Source organism: Anomalospiza imberbis, chromosome 8 (genome assembly GCF_031753505.1).
Source record: "Anomalospiza imberbis isolate Cuckoo-Finch-1a 21T00152 chromosome 8, ASM3175350v1, whole genome shotgun sequence".
Lineage (NCBI taxonomy): Eukaryota > Metazoa > Chordata > Aves > Passeriformes > Viduidae > Anomalospiza > Anomalospiza imberbis.
The window spans coordinates 21696996-21723270 of NC_089688.1; the positions used below are offsets into that span (position 1 = coordinate 21696996).

Consider the following 26275-nt stretch of genomic DNA (forward strand, 5'->3'; position numbering starts at 1 on the left):
CCCACCAGCAGCTGCCCCTGGCAGGGAGCAGAGCTGTGTCTTGGGGGAGCCTGAGCACATGGCTCTGACATGGGCCAGGGGAGGGGTGGTGTGGGTCGTGCCTCCTGCAGCTGCCTTCCACAAGTGTTTTGCAGTTACCCCTGGAGAGGCACAAGTTGGGGACCTGGAGACATGCTTGGCTTTTGCTGCTCAAGCGGGGAGGTGGCTTGAAGGCTATTTCTTCACCCAGCAGGCTCTTAAATCATGAAGTACTAGTACTGAGCTACACTTGTGCATGACATTGTCACAAAGGGTTCTTAACCCTTGCAGACACCAGCTTAAGGAGAGGCTGGCAGGACTAACATGCTGCCCCCAGTGCTGGCTAAATGCCCACCCTGATTCTTAAAGCTTAAAATCAGATGTGCCCCATGGGGCTGTGCCCACCCCATCCTCGAAGCATAGTGCAGGGCCTTTTGGGGTTCCCCTGTTCAGAGTTGGGATTCCTCACAGACATGGTGCAGGGATGGGAACTCCTGGGGACAGCAGTGTAAGAGGAGCTTTGGTGTTTAAGCTGAAACGATTGGCAGCAAGATAATTAAGTGTGGAGTTTTAAAATGCCAAGGGGCCATTCCAGCTGAAATCTAGTCAATTAAAAAATATTACATTAATTCCTAGTCCCTCAGCAGTCCAATCTAGAGTTTCAATTGTTTCTAACTTGTCTTTCTGTAGTTGCTACCTGAGCACTGCAGGTGCAGCAAGTGTGGAGGGCCACAGGGCCCCTGGCTGTGAGGACTGCAGGTGCTTTCACCCACAAAGGGGAAAAAAATAGAAAAAAACTGCTCTTCCAGTGTCTGTGTTCTCTATTTGTCCTTGATGGAGAGTGGTGATAAAAAACACTCAAGCCGAGATGGGAATTGCAGTTTCTGGTGTAACCCGTGCTTCTTGGAGCATTCGCTGCGGCCCCAGCAGGCTGGGGTCCGTCAGGCGCGGTGGGAGTTTCCCTGCAGTGGAGGGGCTGCGGCGCCGCTCCGCTGCCAGGCTCGCGGTGTCGGGGCGCTCAGCGCCGAAGGCCTGCGCCGCCGGCCTACAACTCCCAGCAGGCCGCGCGCCGCACGGGCGGCCGTTCCCCCGCGCCCGCCCCCTCGTGCGCGCGGATCGGCCGTTGCCCGTTCGAACCGGCCAATAGCGGCAGAGCTGTGCCGGCCGCAGCCAATGGCGTGGCGCAGCGCGGGCGGGGCGGGGCCGAGGGGGTGGTGCGGCGGGCCAATGGGCAGGCGGAGCGGCAGGTATGAGATGGCGGCGGGAGCACCGGCGTCCGGCGGCGGCAGGTAGGAGCGGGATCCCGGGCACCCCCTCGTCCCGTCCCGGCGGCGCGCCCCCCTTGGCCCCCCTTGGCCCCCCTTGGCCTCTCGCCGCCGTTTTATGAGTCGGGCGGCCCGCACCAGCCGGTGGGCAGGTGCCGGTCTGTATGCCTCTGCCCGCCCATTGCGGCGCTGCCCGTGCGAGCCGCGCCGTCCTAGCTGCCGCGCCGCCCGCCGATGTCCCCGGCACATTAACGGAGCTGTCGGACTCAGTGTTCCGGCGGCTCCGGAGCTCGGCCGAGCCGCCGCGGGGGTCGCGGTAGGACCTCGTGTCCCCGTGTGCCCGCGGGCTGTGCAGCGGGCAGCGCTCCCCGCAGCATCCCGGTGCTGCATTGCGGGGAAGCGCCGCCCGCTCCTCTGCGGGGGACAGATCCCGCCCCGGGCCGGGCGTGTGCCCGGGGGGTGACAAGGCGCCGTGCCCGCCGTGCAGCTCTGCTGCGGGGGCCCGCCGGGCTGCGGCCGGGCTGGCTCGCTGCTCCTGCAGCCGCAGAGCCGGCGCCGAGCGCTTGGCAGTTGCGGGGTTTGGTAGAGTGATGGCACTATATAGACTTGCTTCGCATTCAGCCCTCCTTCTCCTTTGCTTTGTGTGCTCTACCCGCGTTCTTCTGGCTTTCCAAACACACAAGCGATGTCAGCTTCACGTAATTCACCTTTAGCTCATACTTCTGTATGCATCACCATTCTGTTACTGCTGCAATAAAATAGCAAGAACTGCATGAGCACCTCGCTAGAACAGTGTTGTGTCGGATGATTGTTAAAGGCTGCAGTATCTTTTTTTTGTTTCCTCTCTGGTTTTTTTTTCTCCCCCTGTATGTGTGGTGTGTAGCTGCAAATTGAGTATCCTTTGAATGGTAATTCTTGTGGATAAATAAATACAGTTGAGGGCTGATGCCTCTTACTCAGCCTGATTCACAGTGGTGCCATCCTGCCCACTGCTGAGTGGGACCCATCCCGATGGCACTTGCTTTTCTGGGGGCGCTGCTGTGGTGCCTGGGCTGGGGCAGAGCATTGCCCTGGAAGGAGGGATGAAGAGATGGCACTCATTGCAGCGTATTTGGCAGGGAGTGCCTAAAATGCTGGACCTGGTAAAGGGATGCGTATGCTTAGTACAGCTGATACTTAAAATGCCCTTTTGGATAAAGAATTTTTAACATGGCCTGGATCAGCCTAAATGACTAGATTGATTTTTTTCTATGTTGGCAGTTGTCCTTAGGATGTATTCTCCGGCTCTTTATCCCCCACCCTCCAAAAGCAATTATGTTAATGCGAAGCCTGAAGTACAAGTTTTCCTCCAGCACTGCATATCACCCACAGGTAGCGCTAGAAAATCGATCTCTTGCTTTGCTGGTCTATCACCACACAGGCCACAAAGCTTGCTTTTTTTGTGCTTTTGCCCCCATTTCCTCTCATCTGGAGAGAAGTGCAAGTTAGCTAGTAAAGCTTGCATGCTGTGTGTGTGGTATTATAGCATGCTGACTTAAAGACTGGAATTAAAAGCTGGTTGTCTTAAACTCTTTACCAAATGTTACTGAACAGGACAAAAGATGATTTTTGTGCGTCTCTCTCTTCTCTTTGTGGTCTCTCTAACCTCTGCTTCGTTCTTCATAACTCAGAATGATGATTGCACTTTGCCAGAGTGCTCAATTTCAAAAGAGAAACATCTGCCTGTTTAATGAATGCATTTAATGTCCAACTCAAGCAGTGCCTAAATCCTTTTCCAGGCACCCATGTCGGCCATTTGATATGGCACGGGTGGGGTGAGCGGAAGGGAAAAAGGAAAAGGGCTGGAAGAAACTGGAAAAAGCCATAAAGCATCTTGCTAAAATGGATTGATAGAGTGGCACTGCACAACTGGACATCAAGAGCTCACATCGTAAACAGGTTATGAAAGGAGACACGGTTGCCATCTGTGTTTTACTGGAAATAGGAAAATGTTCACTGTAAACATGACTTGATGGCAAAAAATCAAAGTGACTTGCTGAGGGTCAGGCAGAAAAAAGGTTGATTTCAGAGTTAAAGCCAAGTCTGAACACATGGCTACTTTTCTCTGAAACTAGCCTGGGAGCTGGGGACAATCTTATTCACACATTCCCTTTTCCACAGCTCCCATGAGAATCTTTGAGACCTAGACTTGTGTTTGACCCCGTACTCAGTCCAAGTCCTGTGAGGTATGCATCTGAACCAAACTCAAGGCCATGTTGTATTTGCAGTATTTTTATATGTTTGCATGTAACACCCTGTCCTGTTCCCATCCAGGGTGGGATGGGCTTTGACAACAGGATCCTTGTTCTGCTACACTTCAGTTTATTGTCTGTTTGCGTGAAGGGGGAGCATTACTTCCCACACAGCCCAAAGTAGCGTCTGGGTCTCCTTGCCAGCCTGGTCATTGCCTTGTTGCTGTGTGCACATTTACATGCCTATGAAAATGTCACAGAGCTTCGTTATCACTCCTTTAAAGGTGCCTGGGCATTTAGTTCAGTCTGAAACTGAAGCACTGAGTGCTAGACGCTGCTGGGAAATCAAATGCCTTGTCCTAAAGGTCAAAAGTCCTCAGTGTGGGTTGATTTAATAAGTGACATGAACAGATGGGAAGGAGATGGGACAGCATGGAAATGTTGGCTAATGTCAAATGGTTGCACTGAAGTCAAGTCCATCTTGGAAATACTGTCCCTTTGAGTGTTGGGTTGGGCCCCTCGTCACAGCTGAGGCCTTATATTTGCGGGCTGTTTTGGACCGAGCTCGTTCTGTAGGATCTCATTTTCACTTGCCCTCCAGCTGGAATCAGGAGCAGGGAGCCGAGGCCCTTTCCTTGCCCTACGCTCTGCTGGGTTCAGACACAGCCCTGCTGTGCTGCTGCTGTGCAGGCTGTTACCAAACCTGCACTGTGATCCTGGGGACTGACACCAGGGGTTCCTGTGTTCCCAAGTCACAGGGGGCTTGGAGTCAGCGTGGGCAGAGAAGTGAGAGGAAACGTGGCTGCTTGCTGGGATTAATAAGCTGAAGTTTTTCAAAGCTTCACAGGTCTTGTGTGTCCCTGGCCTCTCATCCTGGTAATGCATTACACTTACCGTGGTGTCTGTCAAGAGCATTGGGCCCTTTTCTCCAAAGTGCAAAACCCTCATTCCTTGACTCCTGGCCTTTCTCACCTCTGTACTAGGTAATTGCAATTAAGCCATCTAGAGTTTCCTCATAAATTTTATTTTCAGAAACTATAGATAGCGGGGAATGTGATAAGCTGCTTAATAATTGCCTGCCAGCTGGCTTACAGGAACTTTTAATGTGTTTGCTTTTGGCCTATAAAGCTCTAATAATTTGGACTCCAGCCAAAACATCCTTTCTTCTTGAACAGTACTGTGGCAGCTCTGATTTTCAGAGGCAGGAATTTCTCAGGGGAAATGGCATTAGTTTTCCTTTTTGTTTTTCTGGAGCTCATACTCAAGGTTGAAACATAGCTTTATGGTTTGGGACTTCCATATGGGCATTCCTACAGCCCTGCTTGCAAGCTGTCTTATAGCAGGAGACAAGCATGCTGTGGCTCTCTGTGCCTTGGAGAGCAGGAAGCCTTTTAGGGAACATCCTCACAAGCTCTTGGGGGTTCCTGGAGCTCTCCTCACACACATGCCACTCTGCATTCTCTTGAGTGGCCCCTGGAGCATGTATAAATATATCACAGTTCCCTGGGCTCTGCAGTGAAACAGAGTTGAGCCAGACAGAGATGAACTGTCAGGCAGGATGTGAAGAGAAGCTGTATCTCACCAGAGTTGCATAAAGTGACACTACAGGTTATTGTCATATGAATTCTGGTATCTGTGTACAGTATTCCAGTTTTTGACATCCTGGCCTGCCCAGATCCCCTTCAAAAGCCCTAGGCCCCCATACTGCTCAGTTTGGTGAGTTAATTGGGCTGCTTTGTGTATGTGTCTCTCTGGTGCTGCATGCTGTGCTGCTCTGTGGCGGGCCCAGCCTGTTTATCTGTGTGCCTCGGCAGCCCTGACCAGATGTCACCAGCTTATTTAAATGCTGGCATGTATCCAGGTGTTCCTCATCACAATTCCAGCTCGTAGGAGTTTACACATCTGGAACAAGGGATGTGGCCTCTGACATACTCAGTGGTGTCTGCAGAGGATTGCTGATGAGGAGGGATTTGATGTGCTATCATCCTTTGCAAACACCACTGTGATACAAAACACAGATGCAAGGATGCAGCTTGTTCACTGCACCTCTGGAGTGTTGTGGAATTACAGAAGTGTAGTGAACAAAAGCAAGAGCTGTGATTTGTGGATACCTTCATCCTTTGCATTTGCCAGGCTGTGACTACAAAACCTCACCAACAGTACTGTGAGGAACTGGCTGTGAGTCCTCAGGTCTCAGTGTCCTCTCAGTCCAGAAAAAGCAACTGTAGTCAAGCAAACCTGCGAGTGCTGCAGCACACTGTACTCAAGTTGTGGTGCTTTGCTCAAGTCTACCAATTGATGGTGACATAGGATTCCCAAATGTGTTCTGGGCACCAGCTGGTGCTACCAGTTTTGGGTATCATCCTGTGGGAAGACTAGAGGAAAACATCTATCCTGCCTTGCTGGGTTGCTCTGAGTTCCCAGACTGGTTCCTGCAATAGCTTGTTAACTTTCCTGTGTTGTTTTTGTGCAATTGCTTCATTTTTTGTGTCAGAAGTAAACCTGATTGTTATGGGTTGCTGTTTATAGATGGTAGTTCTTCTCTGACCTGGACACTAGCTTGGAGCTACTGGACTGAGAAGCATCTAGATGGTGTGTCTTTGCTGGTCTCTGAACTCCATTTCATCCTGCCTCTGAAGGATGCCCTGAGACTCTCACCTTCAAGAGTAAGGGTGACAATCAGAGGTGCATGCAGCAATTTTGGATCGCTAGAGGCCAAGGAGGTATAGGTAGGACTGGCCTGTTACTGGCTTCCATCCAGTACACTCAACATAGGGAAATAAAGAGGATGAAGACAGTTTAAAATGAGAAGAGCAAAGGAATGCTATCATTATTGGCAACTGGAAAGTACCCACCAGCACACTGGGGATACAGCAGGCATGTTTGGTGGGAAATGGCTGTGGGGCTTCCTCAGGCTGTGTCCCACCCTGCAGTGAGGGTCTGGATGTGCCACACAGTGCCCTGTGGCACTGCCAAGCTTCTCCAGCTCCGTGGCACTGCTGGTTTGTCTCTGCCTCACCAGCAGCTCCCATCCAGTGCGTGGAGCTCATCTCTTGCCTCCTCAGCCCCATGTCCCTGCCTGATAGCTTTCAAAACAGCTCCTTTATGCTCAGTCCCATGCCACCCCTTGCGCAAAAGCTGGATTTCTTCTAAATGTCTGCAGTGTGACCTGATTATTTTTCCTGTCCTTCCTCGCCCTCCTTTTTAATAGTGTCTGCAGAAAAGCTGGCAGAGTTCAGTTATATCAGTCATGCTGACTGATAGTGCTGCCTCTTCTCTTGGGATTCCTTCTCTTTTCTGTCCCTCCAGCATTCATTTCAGATTTAGCTATCAGCCCTCTAAAGACAGGGTATTGCCTTTGTTCTTTTTGTACAGCACAGAGCACAGCGGAGTCCCCAGCTGTGACCGAGGTTCCCAATGCCACAGTGATAAAAGTGAGCAGATCAGTAACGAGAAGAGGCAGCTGCTGCCATCTAAAAAGATTCAGTTTTGGTGCTGGTTTCAGTGAAATCAGGATTGGATCTAAGGCTCTTCTTCTATTGCTGCTCCCAGTAGGAGTTTATATTAAAATAGAGACACAAATGCATTGACAGTCATAAGAATCAGAGCAGCATTCCTGTTTAACACTGTTTGACTTTGTTAATCTGATCTTAAGGCAGACATATGAGCTTGCAGATCTTTAATGCAAAATTACTGGATTTCTGGTGGTAGCTGCCTTTCTGCATTTTTTACAGGGTCTTGGGTAGCCAGCTGAGCCATCACAGAGTGTGGGAGCACCTGGACCTGGGGTGGTGGCACAGGGAAGGATACTTGATCAGGAGCAATGCAGTGAACGTGCAGTTCTCTCTAAGGCACCCCTTGGTTCTTTCCCTCCTAGCACTAGAAGGCATCTGGATGCTCTGATGTTGTGATGGCTGATTGAAGTACTGCTTGATTGACTTTAAAATATTCCAGTGGCTATTATTAAAAATATCACAAAGAATCACTCAGGTCAAACTTGAGAAGTTTCATGCTGAAATGCAAATTTCTTGATGTTTCACATATATCAAGCTGTCTTGCTATTGCTGTTTTCTTTGACACTGGTAATATATTGCATTTTCATTTTCTTCCAAAGCACAGACCCCCATCCCTCCCAACCCTTTTATCTTTTCAGATAGGTCCATCTCCTCCAGGTTCATGTCACAGATGTGTAGCCAGTGTTGGCAAGATCTACTCTGAGTCCTTTACTGACACAGAATTTGAATTCATAGATGATAACAGTGGCATGGATAACCAATATACCTGGTTTCTAAAAGGTGGCCAGGAGTTGCATTAGTTCCAGGTTGTTGAGCACAGGCCACCATCACAAAACAACAACTTTCTTAGCCAGTTCCTTGCTGTTTAAATTGTATATTATTATCTGGTTTTCATAGCCAAAAGGCTGAATCACTCTGTGTAAGCTATTTAAATGTGAAGAAAGCAAAGCAAAAATTAAAAAGGCAGTGATACCTCTTAAGGCTTACTTGTGTCAAGGCTAGAGACAGTAGGCAAGAATTGGCACCCACTGTGCTGTGCACTGTCTACTCATCACAAAAGGACTCTGCCCCTGAAGACCTTATGAGTATAACCCTGGGCAAAAATTACTGTGTGTTTTTCTTGACATTTTTCAGAGTCTTATCAGTCATCCTATGAAGAGTGAGCGTGCCAAGTGTGAGGCCTCCTGAATGTGATCTTTGTTACACCATCTTACAAGAATGTCAGTCTGAAGTACAGCCCCCAAAGCAACTTTAACTGTGAAATCTCTTCTAATGTCTCTGCAGTCCATTCCCATTATACTCCTTTTTTTTTTAGTCTTTTTTAATCTAGAAAATTATTTGTCTTCTAGTCCTTTTGTTCTTAAAATGATTCCACATAATTCCACCATGGTTCTTTCATCTCTTTGTAAAATCTGGGATGGCTCCTATCTGGCTCTGGAAATACTGTCTTCAGACATCCTCATTAATTGATTCCTTACTCTGGCACAACATAGGAGACAATGCTACTTCTTCCTCCCTGGGGAAATTTGAGCCTGTGCACATCTGTCCTGTGTCCCTTTGTGCTTAGCCAGGCAGAGAATTGTTCATGTTTTGTGTTCTTCAGCACTGCCTGCTTATCACCCTGCTCTTAGTATTTGGTACCAGCCTGGCTCGTTCCTATAATCTAAAGATTTTGTTATTGTACTGGGAGATTTTCTCCTATTATCTGCCTTATTTTCACAAGCTCTTTAATCCTTTTACTCCTATATGGTAAAACTTGTCTACTGTGGTGTGTCTGAAGCATAGGGCCTTGGTGATGACATACAAAGTGTGCAAAATGGCACTGGAGGTGGATTTTGCCCACTGAATTAGACACATAAGGCTCCTCTGAAATCTTTAGCTTTCAGTGTATCCACTTTCCCAGCTAGACAAACACAGCTGATGCCTTGCCCCAAAAGTACCTCTTCATTTTCTTTCTTTCTTGCCTTCTGTTCTCCTTATGCTCTATTTCATGTTTTTTGAACCTTTCTTCTGTCACATGTGTGGACTTAGAACAATATCAAACCTGTGAAAGCCACTACACCAGCTCCATCTCACCTATCCGAATGCAAGCTCGCTGCCACGTGAAGTAATCTGCCTGCTTGCAGAGCTCTTGCACCGCAGGTTTGATCACCAGGTTTTGGCAGTCAAAGTCTCATTTTTGTCCTAGTTTCCAAGGCATTTCCCTGGCCTGGATCTAGTTACCTTAGGGATTAATTGATCCATCATGATTTTGACCTCCTGCACCATCCACTCCCCATGAAATGATGGGGCTGTCATGCCTGAAGCAAAAACGTTGTGTGTGACAGACAGCTTTCTTTGTGACTTGGCTGGGATCACAGGCTTTGCCTCTGAAGGATACTAGAATGGCAAGAATCTCAGCACAATATAGGACCCGTTTTTTTTTAATCTGCTGTCTTAATCACAACCCTATTAGAACAAGGTTTTATTATTCATTGGGATTTGATTATATTCATGAGACTGGAGAGGAAGCTATTTATTCCTTTACTTTATTGTCTTTTGACGTGTCATAAAGCAATCTGAGATCACAGCATATAGAAAATATAACTCTGTAATTGCAAGCAAGGCAAAAAAAAAAGGCAATAAACTCCATGAATGCATATTTGTCTCCCCTTTGCTGCTGTTATATAAACTGTGAGTGTAGGTAGAGTACATCCATCTCTCTTCTTTAACATGAAAACAGCAGATGGGGCACATGGCTCTTTCTGAAGGTTATGGTGTGTGCAGCAGTGACGATTGGCAGGGTTATTGTGTGTAAAGCCAGTGGGGGCTTTATCTTTGCTCAGAAATAGGGGCTTGCTTCACATTTCCATTTTGATTAGCAATAATGATACAAAAGCAAATTTTCTGTGTAAGGAAGAGCTGCTAATAAAATGACCTTTCAAAATTAAGTAGCTCATTGAAGTGCCATATCACAATAAGTGTATACAAGGCTGGTCCCAGCTGCAGCAGGCAGGGAAACTGGACGGGAATGCAGAGAAACATGGAACAGGAATCCTGAAGTGGATGAACGGCACAAGGTGTCACAGTAATGGTAGCAAGGAGCAATGGCCAGGTGCTGTTTCCAGCTCTGAGGGGCTGATCTACATGCTTTGTCTTTGAAGGGATCTGAAAGTGTGAAAGGCAGGAGCAAAGAGTGTTTCTAGCAAGGTTTCTGGGCACGGGGCTGTGCAGTTAAGGGACTTGGCTATTATCCTGCCAGTGCTGTAACATCAGTTGTGCTTGGATGCTGTTGGGAATGTGTTTGTGTGGCTTTACTCATGGTAAACACAGGGTAGACTTGGAACTATTTTGTGGATTCCTCTTGGATACAGGTGGAAAGCACTTAATACCACGCTGGTCCTAATTCAAAACCCTGGTTTCTATGTAGGAATTATTTGCAGTTAAACTCCAGCTACGCAGCCTTTGGCAAGACACATGAATCAATTTGTCCAGCTTTTCTTTTCTGTTTTGTCCCTGTGTGAAGGCTGATGCCCAGTGTGTGCCAAGGGGGCCTTTCAGACCCAATAATGCGCCCTTGTGTCTTGTAGCATGCGTGGAATTTGCATAGGCTGTGCTGGGACAGGCAGGTTTCTTTTGTTGCTGGAAACAAGGAGCAAGTTCTTTTCCCTGTCTCTGCTTCCTAATGCCTCTTCAAAAGCTCTCAGCACTCATGTAAGAAATTTACTTTTTTCTATTTATTTTTGCATTAAATGTTGTTGGACTTTGTGCGACTTCTAACACACACTGTGCAGAGAAGCCATATCAGTCCGTGCTAGTTGACAAAATTGTTTAATTTTCTTTCTGTGAATCTAGATATCTAATTGTCAGAGGGAAGAGATAATCTGTGATGCTTGATGTAACTGCTTCAAAGTATTTGCATATCTTCTCTGTGGGGAAACAAAACTGCTAGTGAGTGAATAACAGTGCACGGATCATTGCAGGCAGGGTCACTGGGCCTATACACTTGCTATTAACCCTTCTCAGGGTCTCTATTGCCACAGAATGAGTTGTCATGGGTTTCAAGCAAAGGGCTTGCTCCACATTATGGGCAGAGCTGGCACTTGTTTGTGCATTGTAGTCCTATGCAATGACATGTGAATATGATCCGATCAATTGGCAGTTGCTTTTTGGCAGATGATACCAAATTGTTGCATTTTGGTCTTGATTTATTGCAGATAACAAACTGCTGAAAAACAGGCTGGGAGGTGCTCAGCAAAATATGGCCCCCATTTGGAGTCAGCAGTGTGCTTGCTAGGCCACTGAGCCAGGCAGCTGGGAGCCTTTAAGAGCTTTCTAAAATTTTAGATGACCTGGCAGATTGCCTTGCAGTCTGCCTTGCAGACCTTCTTCCTCTCCATCCTCTTGAAGGGTGTCTTTGGCATCCATGGAGAGCAGTGCAAAGGGGAGGGGGTTTGGTATGGATTCTCACGATGCAAGAGTTGCTGAGAGCCTCATTTCCTCTTGTTTCAGCAAGCATCTTTCTTCTTGTGGAGCCTGAGTCCCAGCTTCTGTTCTGTTATTCTGATCAGGCATCCTGGCAATCCTGGAGATAGTCTTTCAGGTCAAAAACATACAGTAGCTCAGATAACTCTTGGGCTCACAGATAATGTGTGGAGGTGGGCTGGAGTTCAGGTGACTTGCCAGTATGTGCTTTGATGTCCTCCTGGTGTGCTACTGTCAGTTCACATCAGAACAGGAAGCTGCTGAGGTCTCTGAACTAGCAGTGAAGTGTTCTGTTTTGTGAGCCGGTGGATGTGAGGTTCCGTGGGCTGCAGACGCTTTCAGTGGCAGCTGTGTTGAGCAGTTAGCAGGGATGCCCAGCATGGTCTGAACACAATGGCATAGCCTTCAGCAGTGAGGAGAGGAAGATCAAGGTGCTCCAGTCTTCTCTAGAAAAGCCTGTTTTGAAGGGAAAGCCTTTATGGGCTTGGAGGTGTTCACCAGAGCACTTGCTGCCCTGCATCTGCATCTAAGGGACTGACGTGATCCCTGGTACATAAGCACAGCATCCCTATTAACTGTGCACTTGGCAGCTGCCCTGGAAAATGGTGTCCAGTGAGAGCTCACAGCTGAGGATGGATGTAGAAAGAGTGGAAAGTATTATATAAGAGCTAAAGAATGATTAAAGGATTGGGGAATGTCACAGGCTGAACATATGCAATATGTGCAAGCTGAGTGTGTAGGCATCCTCCTCCCAGAGCCCTGGAAGAACTGGCACATCCATTCCCAGAGCCAGGCTGTCACTTAATAGCTGAGTATGAAATCAGGACAGTAGCTCATGACTGGAGAATAATGACACTAATGCTCACCTTTAAGTAAAAGAGTGGCAGGAGAAGTAAGCTGGGCAACTCTAGCCTGTGGACTTGACTTAAGAAACATGAAAATGTTTGGAACAGTGGTGGGAAGATGGTAATGGAAGACCTAGCGGTAGATGGAAATTGGGATAAAAGTTAAGTAAGAGCATTAAGAGTGCTGATTAACATGCGATATCTCTTTGATAACTCATTGATTTGATTTTCAACATGGTAACTGTACCTATCCTCTGGTAGGGTTATGTACCTGATCGAGATAACTCTTAGTGGAGCAGTGTCTCGGGTGCATCCCTTTTCCCATGCCACATGAGAAGCTGTGAAATGAAGAAAGTAGGTGTCAGTAGAGAATAGGGAGGTCAGATAAAGGGCATGAAGGGATGACAAAGAGGTAAGGACTGGATGAGCTGAAAAGGGATGATCTAGGTGAAAAGCTAGTAGGGGTTCCTCAAGGACTGACCTTGCATGGCTCATGACAATGAGTTCTCACTTGCTCCAGACTCAGAGCGCAGAGCTGGCAGACAGCAGTAACCAAAGGGTTGGCAGCATGTCACCTGGGAGCATTTGACTACACCCACAGCAAAACTGAGGGTTCAGTGTTATTGCACATTTATGACCTTAAAAACAAAGTCCCAGGACATGGGAACTATCTATTTGTTGATAGAAAGATAGGTATGATAGAATGGCAATAGGAACTGATGAGTGTAAGCTGGCCGTAAAAAAATTTAGATTGTTTTTCAGACTTTCGGGCCACTGGGAGTGAATTTCTGGGGAGGAAGGGAGATAAAACCAAACTTACTTATGACTTAAAGTAATAAGTTAATGTAAAATACTAGGTGTGATCTCTGCCAGAGCTAGTATGATGTAGATACAGTGAAACAAGTAGTAGAGATGCAGATCTAGTTTTCATTGGGTGTTGCCTATGTCATCATCACACTGTGGAGTGCTAGTCTTAGGCTGTGTTCTACAAAGTCCAGAAATGATTTTGCTTCATAGAGAAATGTAACTGTGCTGTGCTGAACACTCACCAAAGTCAGACAGTGCTGTCGGTGTAGACTGGTAGCTCCTGTATCAGCAGATGTCTCCTTCAGGGCAGACCAGCTGGCTGTAAAAACCAAAGTGATGAGGAGTTACTGTATTTTTTTTCCCTCTTTCCCTTTTTTCAGAGATGCCATCTGCAATTTTGTCATCTGCAATGACTCCTCCCTCCGCAGCCAGCCGATCATCTTCAATCCCGACTTCTTTGTGGAAAAGCTGCGCCATGAAAAACCAGATGTGTTCACAGAGCTGGTTGTCAGCAACATTACCAGGCTCATTGATTTGCCTGGGGCAGAGCTGGCCCAGCTAATGGGAGAGGAGGACCCAAAGCTGCCTGGAGCAAACAGCACAGCCTCTGGATTTTTTCGTTCTCTGATGTCTCTGAAGCGCAAGGGTGAGTATGGATGGCATGAAGTCTGGTGCCCACCTTTAGAGTGATGCTGTCATCAGTTTTTACACTTAGTTTACAAAACTTTCAGCCTGTTGTTTTGAACTTGTGGAATGCTTAATACTATGGTTTCATAATCTTTGGGGATGCCACTTCCAGAAAGCAGCAAAACAGGCCAGGAAATTGATCCTGGAAATGCCCTGCACTTTGAGAATACCCTTCTTCTGGGATTATTGCTGTGGTGTATGTCAGGCTGGCTTCAGTGGGTCAGCTGCCCCCTGTGCAGCTCAGAAATCTGTAAGTATCTTCCATGCAAGTGCTAGTGGTGCTTTGATCCACATCCCATTCCAGTGAGTCAGTGACAAAGCCCTGCAGATTGACTGATGAAGCCCAGTTTCAACTCAGGGAGGTGACATATCTCTCTTTCTCTTTTAGACAAGCATTCCACTGGAATTTTCCTCTGCTAAACTGACTATTCTTATTTTCTCTCAAGTTCAGCTCTCTTGGTTGTGAAACATTAGCCCCAGGCCCTTCACAGAAGTCTTCTTTTGAGCGTGGTTGTGTTCAGATCCTTTCTTCTTCAATGGCTGGCATTTACCATTCTGTTTTGTTGAAACTAAAAAGGTGTTCCAGGTGTGAGTGTGTCTTCTCCCATCTTTGCCCACACTCAAGGGAAGCCTGGTTCTCCTGATAAGTTCAGTTAAACCTTCTCACTCATCTAGACTGAAGCAGCCTCCATCTGGGCCCCTCACATTCCTCCTCAGCTCTGGTTTCCCAGCTTAGCCTGGCTGGCTGCTGGCAGAGAAGCTGTGAGGTGCCTTCAGATGTTGGCAGCCTGAGGTTGAACACTTCTGATTAGTCTTCCCCTTCCTTTGAGCAATTCTGCTATTGTGAGTATCTCAGAGAAGGGAGCTATTGCCATGGCATAGTTTGACTACAACTTTTTTCTATCTTCAACCATTATATAATTTCTCTAAGTGTTTCTGATCCTACCAAGCCTATTCCTCCACTATGTTTTGTAAGGACAAGCTTTGCAGCCCCACTGATCAGGCAGAATTTTCTGGTGGCAGTTTTAGCCCTCCACTTCTGTCTTACCCATCAAGAATCCTGGTATATACACTCACCCTAGGAAAATAAAAGACTTCAAGTCCTTTAGCATCCTTAGATAAGAATTACTTAATATTGCCATGACTTACTTTGCTGCTCCATAATAACAGGTCTTTCTGCTGCCCCTAAACTGCAGTTAGACTGTGCTCATACCTGTTACTGCTTCTCCCTCAACCCAGAGAGTAGCAGAACACCTAAATTCAAGCACTTGCCACTTGACAAACAGAAGTGAGTGAGTAACCAAATTGAAAATGTTTTCTTAGTGCGTGTGGAAACCCCCATGTTCTTGTCAAAACTTTCCGGCAGGGGCTGGTGAGCCTTCTCCAGGTCACTTTTTTTATTAAATTATCTGTACTCTGTTGGAGCAGTGCTCTTTTCAGACCTGACGTCTCCTGCTAACTCTCTTCCCTAAGAGCTCTGCATTCCCCCACTCAAATGTCTCCATGGCCGTGTGTCAGTACAGCTAGCAGATGTTTCCAAGTCTGCTGGCTGCACTCCCAGGCTGCAACGGCAGAGTCTCCCAGCATTGACAGGCACTGTCTGTGAACTCCTTGGCCAAACTCTGAGAAAAAGAAGTTTGTGCCCACAGAGAAAATCAGTTTCATGTACTGTGTGTTTCATCTTGGAGCCATCATTTGTTTTTCTTCATGTTATAGACAGCTAGAATAAACAAGTTTTATTTCTTCAAAGCCAGAGGCCAAGGACCATGGAGCTCAGAGCTGATCAAACTGCAAATACTTACAACTTCTTTGAGCATCAGGAAACTCAATCTCATGCTGCTGCTTAGTTTCAGAAGCAATCGTACAATAACATCTAAGCCTTTGTAATGCAGCATCTATTCTCCAGACACGTCTTTCAAGTTTCTTTGAGAATCAAATTCTCATTCAGGTACCAGCTTCTGACTTCAAAACTAAATTGAATTTGTCAGGCCCTGCATGTCTCAAGAAGATGTATTTTCCTCTTCTATTTCTGGCCACTGTTGATTCTATCTTTTGAATGTCTAATGAGTTTAGTTTTCTTCAAGGACAAGAATCTTTTGCTGCTCATTCTCTCCCTTTGCACTCAAACCTTTCATATCTTTCACATGGATCAAGAGCTCTCACAGCTCTCCTTTCTCTTGCAAGGCTGAAGCATGCGCTTTATCAGAGTCAGGTCAGAAAGTTCTTGATTTAACAGGAGGCTGGAGTTCCTGGTGGCTTACCATGTATTTCAGAAGTCCTGGAAGAAAGCAGAACATTCTTCAGGAGGAATAAATTTAGTTACACAGGATGGCTGCTAGAGAAGTGCATAGGGTTAACCAGGTCTCTCTCTCATGCTGTGAGCATCAACACCACAGAGCAGTAAGAACTGTAGTACAAGAGACCAAAAGCAAGTAAAATCAAAATGAGATTTGAGAGGGAAAAAAAAAAAAAAGCAAGAGAAAGCTTGTGAGGGAGATAACTTTTATCAAAGCAGCCAATGCATTGCTTGGATTGCTGGGCTATCAGCTGTAGCAGTAAGGAGAGAAACCTTCAGTGCAAATGGTGCAGATGTCCAGCCTGCTGTCAGAAGTGACCCATGTTCCTGGCAGTCTGGCCATGGAGAAGGGAGGAATATTCTTATATCTGTTGTCTCTTTGAAGCCTAAGTACAAGGGCAGGACAAACCAGCTCTGTACCTGTTCCAGTTCTCAGTCCCAGTCAGCTTGTTGTGGTACTTGGTACCACCACTAGGTACCTGTCTATCCAGTGTCTTGTCTCCAGTCCAAACCTATGCACATCTGAGGGAAGAAGTGTAGTGCCCACAGTTCTGGTTGCTGCCACTGAAGTCTTTGGGAGTTGTCTCCACTTTCTGAGGAGCAGATCATACTGGCTGTGCATGTTTGGCAGAAAAATCCATTCAGTAGCAAGGCTGCATTTATTAGAAAACACTGTCCTTCTGGATAATCACTGTCTCACCTGGGAAGTTCCTTTGTGGACAAGAAGAGTATTCTACATTGGTTCAACAAATGCCCTTCAGTTAAATGGATCTCTCATCTAATGTTTCCTTCCCTGCAGGGATCTCCTTCCTTTCAGCTCAGTTGCTTCCATCTTCTGGGACTGTAACCTGTGTTATTTACTGGAGTTCGGGAGCTGCAGCTCATGGCCAATCTCAATCCCATGAAATGGGAACAGACTCCAAGAGAGGAGCCCAGTTTATTGCTTTGTTACTCTCCTTCTGCCTTGTTCAGCTTTCATACTTTACTCAGACCAGGGCAGCTGACATGGAAGAGAGATTCACTGGGATGAGGAAATTCTATGTTTTACCCATGTCTGAAAAGGAAGCTAGTGTGAGCCAGCCAGATTATGTCTGCTCTCCCCAGTAGTGCTTATTTGCCTCTCCCATAAAGTCAGCTGCAACTTTTCTTTCTGCTCCACTTCATGTCAAGCCACAGTGAGGATTAATCTGGACATTTCTTTCATGGTGTAGAGTATGGCAGGCACCAGGGCTGTCCAGGCTCTTACATCTGCCTTTCCCACTTTGCTCTTTTCGTAACGTCTGGGCTTGCAGATTCTATACCATTTTAAACTGAAGCATCTGTTCTGGTGTTGTTTTTTCTTCAAGGGCTAGAGAATATTTGCTTTAGCTGGTAAAAGCTGTAATTAAAGTGAGGTAAGAAGCAAGGATGATGAAGCCCATGTGAGTACAGCATGGTGAGATGAAGTGACTTATTTTGGAATGTCTGTAATATTTCACATCTGTGAGGGCCCTTGTGATCTTCACCCTTAACATTTTGGGGCACTGCTCTTTGCATGTTGAAATCCTGTTCTTTTGGGAGCATTAATTTCAGTGGCTGTTGGGTTCTGAGCTGCCTGAACACACTGTCTTCTGTTCTGCAGAGAAGGGGGTGGTGTTTGGCTCACCGCTGACAGAAGAAGGCATTGCACAGGTTTCCCAGCTAATCGAGTACCTGCACAAAAGTAAGTGGCTCTGTTTGCTGTCTTCCCATCCCAATGGGTGTCCGTCTGGCCCACCTCGTGTCTCTGGTGCAGACAGAGTGACAAGCTCTGAGCTCTCCAGCAGCAGGAGTTTGGGACTGCACTGGGCAACTGTTCCCCAGAATTGCCTAGCAGATATGTTGGTCTATTTCCCTCTGTACAAGAGCTTTCTGTACTGATGGGAGACAGCTTGAAGTCATGTCTCTGAATGCAGTTCACTGTGGTTTGCTGTCAAGCTCTGGAAAGTAGAAGGAACTGCTTTAGTAAGAAGGTGGGAAATCAGCCTCTGATTATTCAGTGCCCTTTTTTCTCCCCTCTGCTGAGCAGATCTAAGAGCAGAAGGCTTGTTTCGAGTGCCAGGCAACAGCATCAGGCAACAGATCCTAAAGGATGCTCTGAACAGTGGTACTGATATTGACCTGGACTCTGGGGAGTTTCATTCCAATGATGTGGCCACTCTACTTAAGATGTTCCTGGGTGAATTACCAGAGCCGCTGCTGACACACAAGCACTTCCACGCCCACCTCAAAATTGCAGGTGAGTGGGCAGCAAGAGGCAGTGATGGGCAGAAGGACTGGAATTGGCCTCCTAGAAAGCACATTAGGCTGTGAAGTGTATTCCTCAAAGGCAGCATTAGAAGGAATCCTCCTGTCACCTCAGCCTGGTGATGGAAAGACTGGAGCTGATTAATGAATCAGACCAAGTCTGTCTAGACCATTCTTCTCTCAGATACCACACTGGTAAAGCCCACAGTCATAACCTAGGTCTCCATCTTTTTTGTGTCCAGGATTCTGAGCAAGTTGTGGTTTCTATGTATTTAATAACTGTTATTGAACTACCTTATGTGAACTTCCTCCATCTTGCCTTCAAGCCATCACAGCTCTTAGCAGCTCTGTTGTTCTGTGGGAGGAGTAGCATAGATTAACACATCAAGTGAGGAGCTTGGGAGCTGAGGGGAAGAGAGATGGAGGGCCAAGAACTGTGCAGGGGTTTGTAGGAGATCTGTATATGAAGAGGAAAGGATAAGCAGTTGCAACAGACTTCTCTGAGGGAAGGTAATGAATGTCCTTCATGTTCTGCCTTGTGATTTGGCAGACTTGACGCTGTTTGATGAGAAGGGGAATAAGACCAGCACTCCAGACAAAGAGCGCCAAATTGAAGCCCTCCAGCTGCTGTTTCTGATCCTTCCCGCTCCCAACCGCAGTCTGCTCAAACTGCTGCTGGACTTGCTCTACCAGACCGCCAAGAAGCAGGACAAGAACAAGATGTCTGCCCACAACCTTGCCCTCATGTTTGCACCCCACATCCTATGGCCCAGAAATGTGAGCAATGCCTCAGTGTCTGTGGGTGGGATATTGCAAGGTAAAAAGCAAAGGCTTGGCAGGGGAAAAACAAAGGTTTGAGAAGGTTAAGTACTGACACAATGATGTGAGGGTTGGAGGCTGTGATGGAGAGGTGGGAGCCTCCTGGCAGGACTCAGTCCCAATGTTCAGCCCAGACCTGCCATGGGTCTCATTTGCAACTTATGCATCTTCTTTTTCAGTAAAATTGAAAGCGTAGCACTGTCATGCTTCTTCTTAGAATGTCAGCTCCAGAAAATCCTTGCAGATCTCTCTTCAAGGTTTCTTATGCTGCTGGTGAACTGTTTCACCACAGAGTTATCTGATTCTCCTCTCAGAGCAGCTTTGGCTCTGTGAGCTCTGCTGTTGGTGTGCTAAAAGCCCTGCCAGCCTGTCATCTTAGAGTAGATCTCCTGCTGTGGCACTGTGTGTGTCTGTCTCCCAGAAGAGACCCCTCCTCCTCCCCTTCTAATGGATGGCCGTGTCCCCTTGCCAGGTGACAGCAAATGACCTTCAGGAAAATATCACAAAGCTAAACAATGGAGTGACCTTCATGATCAAACATTCTCAGAAACTCTTCAAGGTGAGTGTCCTTGGCATCTTGCTCTCCTGCCTCCATTGGCAGGAGACTGAATGCCCCTTGTGCAGACACATCCCACATGTTGAGTATATATTGTGTGGGCTCTCTTCTGCAGTAGGAGAAGGAGACTTTCTACAAGAAACCGTTCCTATAGTGACTAGAGAGGAGGTCTTTGCTGGGCAAGCAGCCCTGGAGATGGCTTTGCCAGGGCAGGTCAGCAGCACGGTGCAGTGTAACACTCCCCTCTGCTGGACACCAGCACCTGCTGCCCAGCAGGAAACCTGGCTCCCGAGGGCAGGTACACACCGGGCTGCACTTGGCTTCTGGCAGGATAAGGAAGTGGAAGGGATTTGTCCTGCCTGAGTGCTGCCAAGAGCAGAGTACCTCATGCAGTGGGTTGTTTTGTTGGGAATTTCTCTGCAAATGGTCATCAGCCCACTGCTGTTACAGGCACTGTCCAGCTCTGAGGAGGGTGCTGGGTAGGACAGTCAGAAGTGTGGGACTTTCAACTGTTCCTCCAAGGAAATGTTTCTACAAAAGACAGTCTCTTGATTTCTCAGGGCCTTCCTGGTCACTGGAGGCATCTGCTCAATGCAGAGTCCTCCCGTGGAGAGTTCCCCTTCTACCTTCTTTGTCTGGGCCCTGTTTGGCTAGCTCAGAACTGTGGCAATTACGTAGAGCAGGGTTCCACAGGAACTTTTCCCTACTCTGAGTTCCACTTATGCTGAATGTCTGCACGTAAAGGATACTGTGAACAGGGAGGGGACATGAAATTCCATTGCTTTGTTTGCCCAGAATGGCTGAGTCTTGATACAAGTGGCTTGTGTTGTATGGTTAAAAAGCAACTCTTGCTGGAACCACTGTTGCCCCAAGACCAAAGATATTAAACAAACATTTGGCCTGTTCTCTGCTCATCGTCACAGGCTCCAGTGTACATCCGGGAGTGTGCCAGGCTACACTATCTGGGATCCAGAGCCCACACATCAAAGGTAAGGCCAGCAAATGCAGCACCTGCCCACCATGAAAGGGAAGAGGCTGAGATGCTGTGAAGGAATCTTTGTGAGTGATAGAAGCTGAAAACAAACCAAGCCATGAAAAAGGATCTGTCAGAGGGCAGGAGCAAGAGAAGCATATGGTGTGGTAGTGCAGGCAGCTGCATTAGGGAAATTGGACAGAGTTGAAGCATCTGTTAATCAAAAGAACAGGGAAAGAAAGCTATGAGCCCCTGTTTAGCAGTAAACCTGCTCCCTGTGCCCAGCACATGCAGCACCTGCTCCTTCACAGGGCTGCTCCTTCCAAACAGACGGACATGCCTGCTGCCATGGCCAGGATGCTTGGCAGAAGTGCTGAGATAAAGGCTACTTGCTGCCACTGGGACAACATTTGTGTCTTGCCAGCAAATGCTTCCCTGCCTCATATAGCTGCAGAAGAGGGAAGATGCATGGCAAGGAGCTGCACTGACCCTTCTCAAGCTTGGAATGGCTTCTGCAGCTCGCATCTGGGAGGGGAGGGAAGAAGCAATGGGGTCACCTTTGTATTGCTGTCACCTCTTCCTGGCACGGGGCCTGCTGATGCAGTGCTGCTGCAGAGGGGTAGGGAAAACACAGTCCTGTGCTTTCACTGGGGTTGAGGCAGCTCATGAGACTGTCCTAGCCTGGCTCAGATGGGTGGCTCGTTGGGATTAAAGCATGGCAAGCGACTCCTGTCTCCGCTTTCCCAGGACGACCTGGATTTGCTGACGTCTTCTGGCTCCAAGGAGCTGCAGCCCCTCAAGTCTCAGAAGCGAAGCCGGCTGGACTCTTGCCATCAGGAGGAGACCCAGCAGCGCACGGAGGAGGCACTGAAGGAGCTCTTCCTCCATGTCCACAATATGCCTGACTCTGCAAAGAAGAAGAAGCTTATCCGGCAGGTAATGTGGGGAAGAAAGATATCTTGGGGTGTACTTGTCAGCACAGTCCTGGGCACAGGGCTAAAGACAGGGCCTTCTTGAGAGCTGCCTCCTAATCCTGGGCAGGCTGGGGAAAGTGGGTTCTGGGCTGTGTATGGGGCAAAGCTGTAAGAAGACAGGAGGAGGTGTCCTGGATGTTGCTGTACCAGCAGCACTTTTAAGCTCTGTTTTTCAATCTAAGAACTTGAAGCAGTTTCCCAGTCCTGATCATGGCCTTGTTGGGCTTCCTCCCTCAGGAAGGGAAAAGTTTCTTCCCCTGTTGCCTGCAGAGAGTGGACAAACTGGTCTCCTCTTGGTCTCAGACAACTTGCTGCACCAGACAGACTGGTCAATATGATCAACACCAGTCGTGTCGTGGCTGCCAGCCTCCAGCTGCTGCCCAGTCTTCTTTCTGCTCCCAACATCTGCCACTTTTGGTTAATCTGGTAGCCAGCACAAAGCACCTTTGCACCCAAACTCCCTGTAATCCTGGGTGGAAGGTGTGGCCTTCCTCTGCTTTCTTCCTCCTGCAGTTCTGAGCTGCTCCTCCATTTTAGGGGGTGAAGGAGAGAAACTGAGTTCTGGGACAGCAGGTAGAGCAGCATGCAGCAGTAAGGGACAGGTATAACTGTGCTAACCTACTGCCCTCATGTTTCCTCTTAGTTTAATAAGCATCCAACTGCTCTGACTCCTGGCTCTGATGTGCCCACATCCCCAGCACCACGACGCACCCGCTCGCGCTCCTTCAGCGGTCTCATTAAGGTGAAAGCAGCCTCTGACCCTTGCTCTCTGCTGTGAATTTCTGATGTTGCTTTTTGCTTCTGCCTTGCCCTGCCTTGGATGAGACCCTCAAAGTGTAGGGACTTCTGAAAGTATTGTCTGCAAACAACACAGATCCACTGGGGCAGAAAAGGCAGCAGAGTGACAATAAGCCTTGTTAGTGTAAAGTGTAGTTATCTTGAAACACATGACTGTAGGATCTATGCATCTTTCTGGAGAATTGATTGCTCCCTGAGATGAGATGAGGATTGACAGTGAGCTGGTCGTGAAGTCTAGCATGTTAGTACGGGTTTTAGCACATTATGGGCTGTCCTACAGCAGCATGTACTTGCTTTTGACAGGCTGGGCTCCTGGCCAGGCCTCCGGTCAGCTCCCAAACTCTTTACAATGAGGCAAGCTCAGCCTAGTGGTGTGGTATTTCAGGTGGTTCTGCTTTGCAGTCTTTGTCCCAGCTTGGCTTCCTTTTTTTCTTTCCCAGCATTCAACTGCTTACCAGCAACACATCCTGCTCCTTCCCTTTCTTTTTTACTTTGCACTCTAAGCACTAGCCAACAGCCCTTTCTTCTTACAACAGCGGAAAGTTTTGGGAACTCCAGTTATCCTGGAGAGGAAGAGCAGGGATTCCACACCAGAGCCTGTGCGGGTCAGCAAAGAGAACGTCCAACTGGTAAGAGCTGCTCCCAGCACCACTGAAGCTGCTGGTGGGGAAGCGTGAGGGGAGTTTGAGTGCAACTTCAGCAATCCCTGGGGAGCTGTCCTCTCCGCAAGAGAAGGTTCCAGGTTTCTTCTGTATGATAAAATAAGGTCCTGAGAAGCTGCTCTGAGGAGAGCAGAGCAGATGGCAAGGGCAGCATCAGAGCAGGGATGACAGTGCTGGGCCTTTACTCCAGTCTTGTCTCTCTGGCTGTGTCCTGCCCTGGGGCATTGTCTTGTGACCCCTTCCCTCTCTCTCGTCCTCCTCCACAGATTGTAAAAAGCCTGCTGCCTGTATGCAGTAGGGTTGTCCCTTGGCCCAGACAAACCAAGAGTGGATTTGGGTGATGGTCTTTAGTGGTACAGGCTGCTCCAAGGGAAGGCTGTGGATACCAGTTCATTCACCAGCTCTCTACTCCTATTGCCCTCTCTTGTCCAGTTACAGAAATGTGGCTCTCCTGCTCATATGTCCCAGGCGAAGCTGAAGTCTTTGGAAGGCCAGAAAGAGGTGAGACACTTCCCCTTAACCCCCATTCCTCTTCCTGCAGGGAACATGGTGTGCTGAAACCTGCTGAGGTGACAGCACACACTCAAGGCTCTGTGACAGCTGTGGTGCCCCAGCTCATAGCAGCCATGCTGAGCCGCAGGCAGGTGACATGCTGGAAGCCACACCCTGAAGGGTCTTACAGCCCTTTTGCCTGTGAGTTGGCAGGCTGGATGTTGCAGGAAGCAGAGGGAAGCTGGCAGCACAGGGTAGTGCTAACAGCCTGTCGGGGTGGCAGTGGGACAATAGGTTGGTGCAGACCAAGACCGACGGCTGTGTTTGCTCCTCTCTGCTCACTGCCTCATCTAGAGCTTTAGCAAAAGGTGTGGGAGGCTGACACCAGGGAAGGGTCTTTGAGGAGGAGAATGTCAGCCTTTTTTTGCATGGTATTCTGTGTCTCAAGCATTCAACTGCACTCATTCTCTGCTACAGGGATCCTGTAGACGCATGCGAGCCCGCCTGCTTTCCAAGGATTCGTCGTCCCTCTGAATCACCTCGCTCCAACGCATGGGTGGGGATTGCCCAGCCTCGCAAGCTGTGAATAGAAAATGTGCTGCACTGAGAGGGGAGTGCTGCAGGCTCACGGCAACCCTCACCAACACAGCAGCACTCCTGAAACTGGATCTTTGCAAGGATTGCAGGGATTTGTTTCTTTCTGTATATAAATTATATTTCATTCTACTATGGGGCAAACCACTATCTAACCAAAACTTGTGCAGCATGTCTGACCTGCTGGCTCTGGGAAGAGCTGGAGTGCTTGCTTATGAGGAGAGCCCTGTTCATTGCAGGGCCCTGTGTGCATTCCCAGCTTTCTTGTAATGTTGCTAGGCTGTATTTTTTTGCTTTTCTGCTCTGAGTTTTTAACATGTTGGCTTGTTTGGCTTCCTTCCCCATGTTAGCAGTGAGAATGATGGGCTGTAACCCTTACCCACATCCTGACATCCAAGCTTGCCTCCAGTCCTCCTCTGGAGGCATGCCCTTCTCTGCTTCTTGGCTCCATTTTGCTCTGCTGTTTCCAAAGGGCTGAAGTGCACAAACGGTACAGAGCATGGGATGGGCTTGTAAGGAGAGGCTCTGGATGCCATCTTTTCAAGTAGGGCCAGGGGAAAGCAGCTTTCCCAATAAACTCATCCCTCTGTTTTAGCTTGAGCTGGAGGCAGCCCTTGCTCACTGCCTTCATGTTTCAGTGGCACAGTTCTGAACAAGGAGTGTCTTGGCTTTGTGTTCACCCAGGGAGGCTTAAGCTGAGGAGAGCAGGAGGCTGGCAAAGGCTGTCTGGGGCAGACCAGCCTAGTCTTTGGAAGTTCAGGTGCCTGGGGCAGGCAGAGTCTTGTGGCTGTGAGTGAAAAACAGTGTGAGAGGTGAGAGAGGGCTCCATCCATTTGTGATCTGCTGCAAATGGTGCCAAAGGCTTTGGCTCAAGATAACTGGATGGCTGGTAAGGCGACTGGCTGATTAGTCATTAAACTGGGGGAAAGGGCTGAAGCTGGGTTCAGCTCTTTGGTCTGAGCTGCAGAAATGAGATGAAATCTAGATACAGGATAAACCCCAATCACAGCTGGCCAATGTCAGCAGTCTCGTTAAGCCAAACTGCTCCAGTAAGCCAGTCTTGCCAAGAACCTGTCTGCAAGCACTCTGAGGTAGGATACACACAGGGTTGCTACTGTGAAATGAAGATTTAATCAGCTGGGTGACCATCTCAACACTTCTCAGCCCTTCTCAGCAAAGTAAATAATCTCTGGAATCCAATTATATTTGTCTTCTAATCTTTAAGAACCAGCAGCCAGCAGGAGTTAGAGCTCTGCTCTTGACAGCTTTCTGAAACAACTGGTGGCAGGAGGTGTGAATACTGGGATATGAACAGGGAGTTCAGTCTGATTGGCTGGAGCTGTCAGAACAGGGCATTGGAGCCCTGTGCAACTTAACTGGAATTTGTCACTTCTTTAAATTGTGAGGTTGTTTTTTTTTTTTTTAATATACAAATCCTTGTGCTGCTTGGTACAAAGGGTGGTTTTTGGTACTATATCAAGGATGCTTGTCCCCAGTCTGACCCCAAGCTGGAGCCTTGAAAATATAGGGGGTAAGGGACTGTAGATGTGTGAGTTGGGATTTGCTGGTGTTAGGAGCCTCTGTCACAGCAAAGAAAAGGCTGTGGTTCTTCAGGGACCAGACTGATGATGATGCTGTGAGGAAGGGCAGAGGCTGTTTGCTGTGATAGTAGTATGTGCTTTTTGGATGTGTCTGTAATCATTCCCTCCAGAGGCTGAAGCTCTGTGTGCTTTTCTCCAAAGGGCACCATGTTTTTCTGACTGCTCTTCTGCCCTGTGCCTGCAGCCTGCTGTTAGCAGAGACTTGGGAATTGCAGCTTTGCCTTTGAGCAGAGATGAGGCACAGACAAAGGTCAAGTGGCAGCACAGGGAGAGCTGGGTCTGCTCCTGCTATCTCTGCTCTTACTTGCATTGGGGCAATTGCTGGGTGAAGCATTTGTTCACTCCTCCTCTCCCCATTGTCCTTACTTGGCATATCTCATATCTCTCTGTATGGGTGACTGCTTGGCAAGGCA

The 26275-nt window shown here is 48.0% G+C and overlaps 1 protein-coding gene across 3 annotated transcripts; it reads left to right on the top strand.

Moving 5' to 3' along the window:
• The first annotated feature begins 1139 nt into the window (after nucleotides 1-1139).
• On the top strand, nucleotides 1140-24341 carry ARHGAP19 (Rho GTPase activating protein 19). Of its 3 annotated transcripts, none has more exons than XM_068197836.1 (12): nucleotides 1140-1307; nucleotides 13526-13791; nucleotides 17750-17830; nucleotides 18176-18385; nucleotides 18944-19170; nucleotides 19685-19771; nucleotides 20692-20757; nucleotides 21489-21677; nucleotides 22359-22457; nucleotides 23050-23142; nucleotides 23608-23676; nucleotides 24145-24341. In XM_068197836.1, the coding sequence occupies exons 1-12, from the start codon at nucleotides 1192-1194 to the stop codon at nucleotides 24199-24201; spliced, it is 1560 nt and encodes a 519-aa protein (XP_068053937.1). In that variant the 5' UTR covers nucleotides 1140-1191; the 3' UTR covers nucleotides 24202-24341. The 3 variants fall into 3 exon arrangements, with proteins under 3 accessions (XP_068053937.1, XP_068053938.1, XP_068053939.1); XM_068197837.1 differs by having other exon boundaries at nucleotides 1231-1265; XM_068197838.1 differs by lacking the exon at nucleotides 1140-1307 and adding an exon at nucleotides 10595-10722.
• The last annotated feature ends 1934 nt before the right edge of the window (nucleotides 24342-26275 follow it).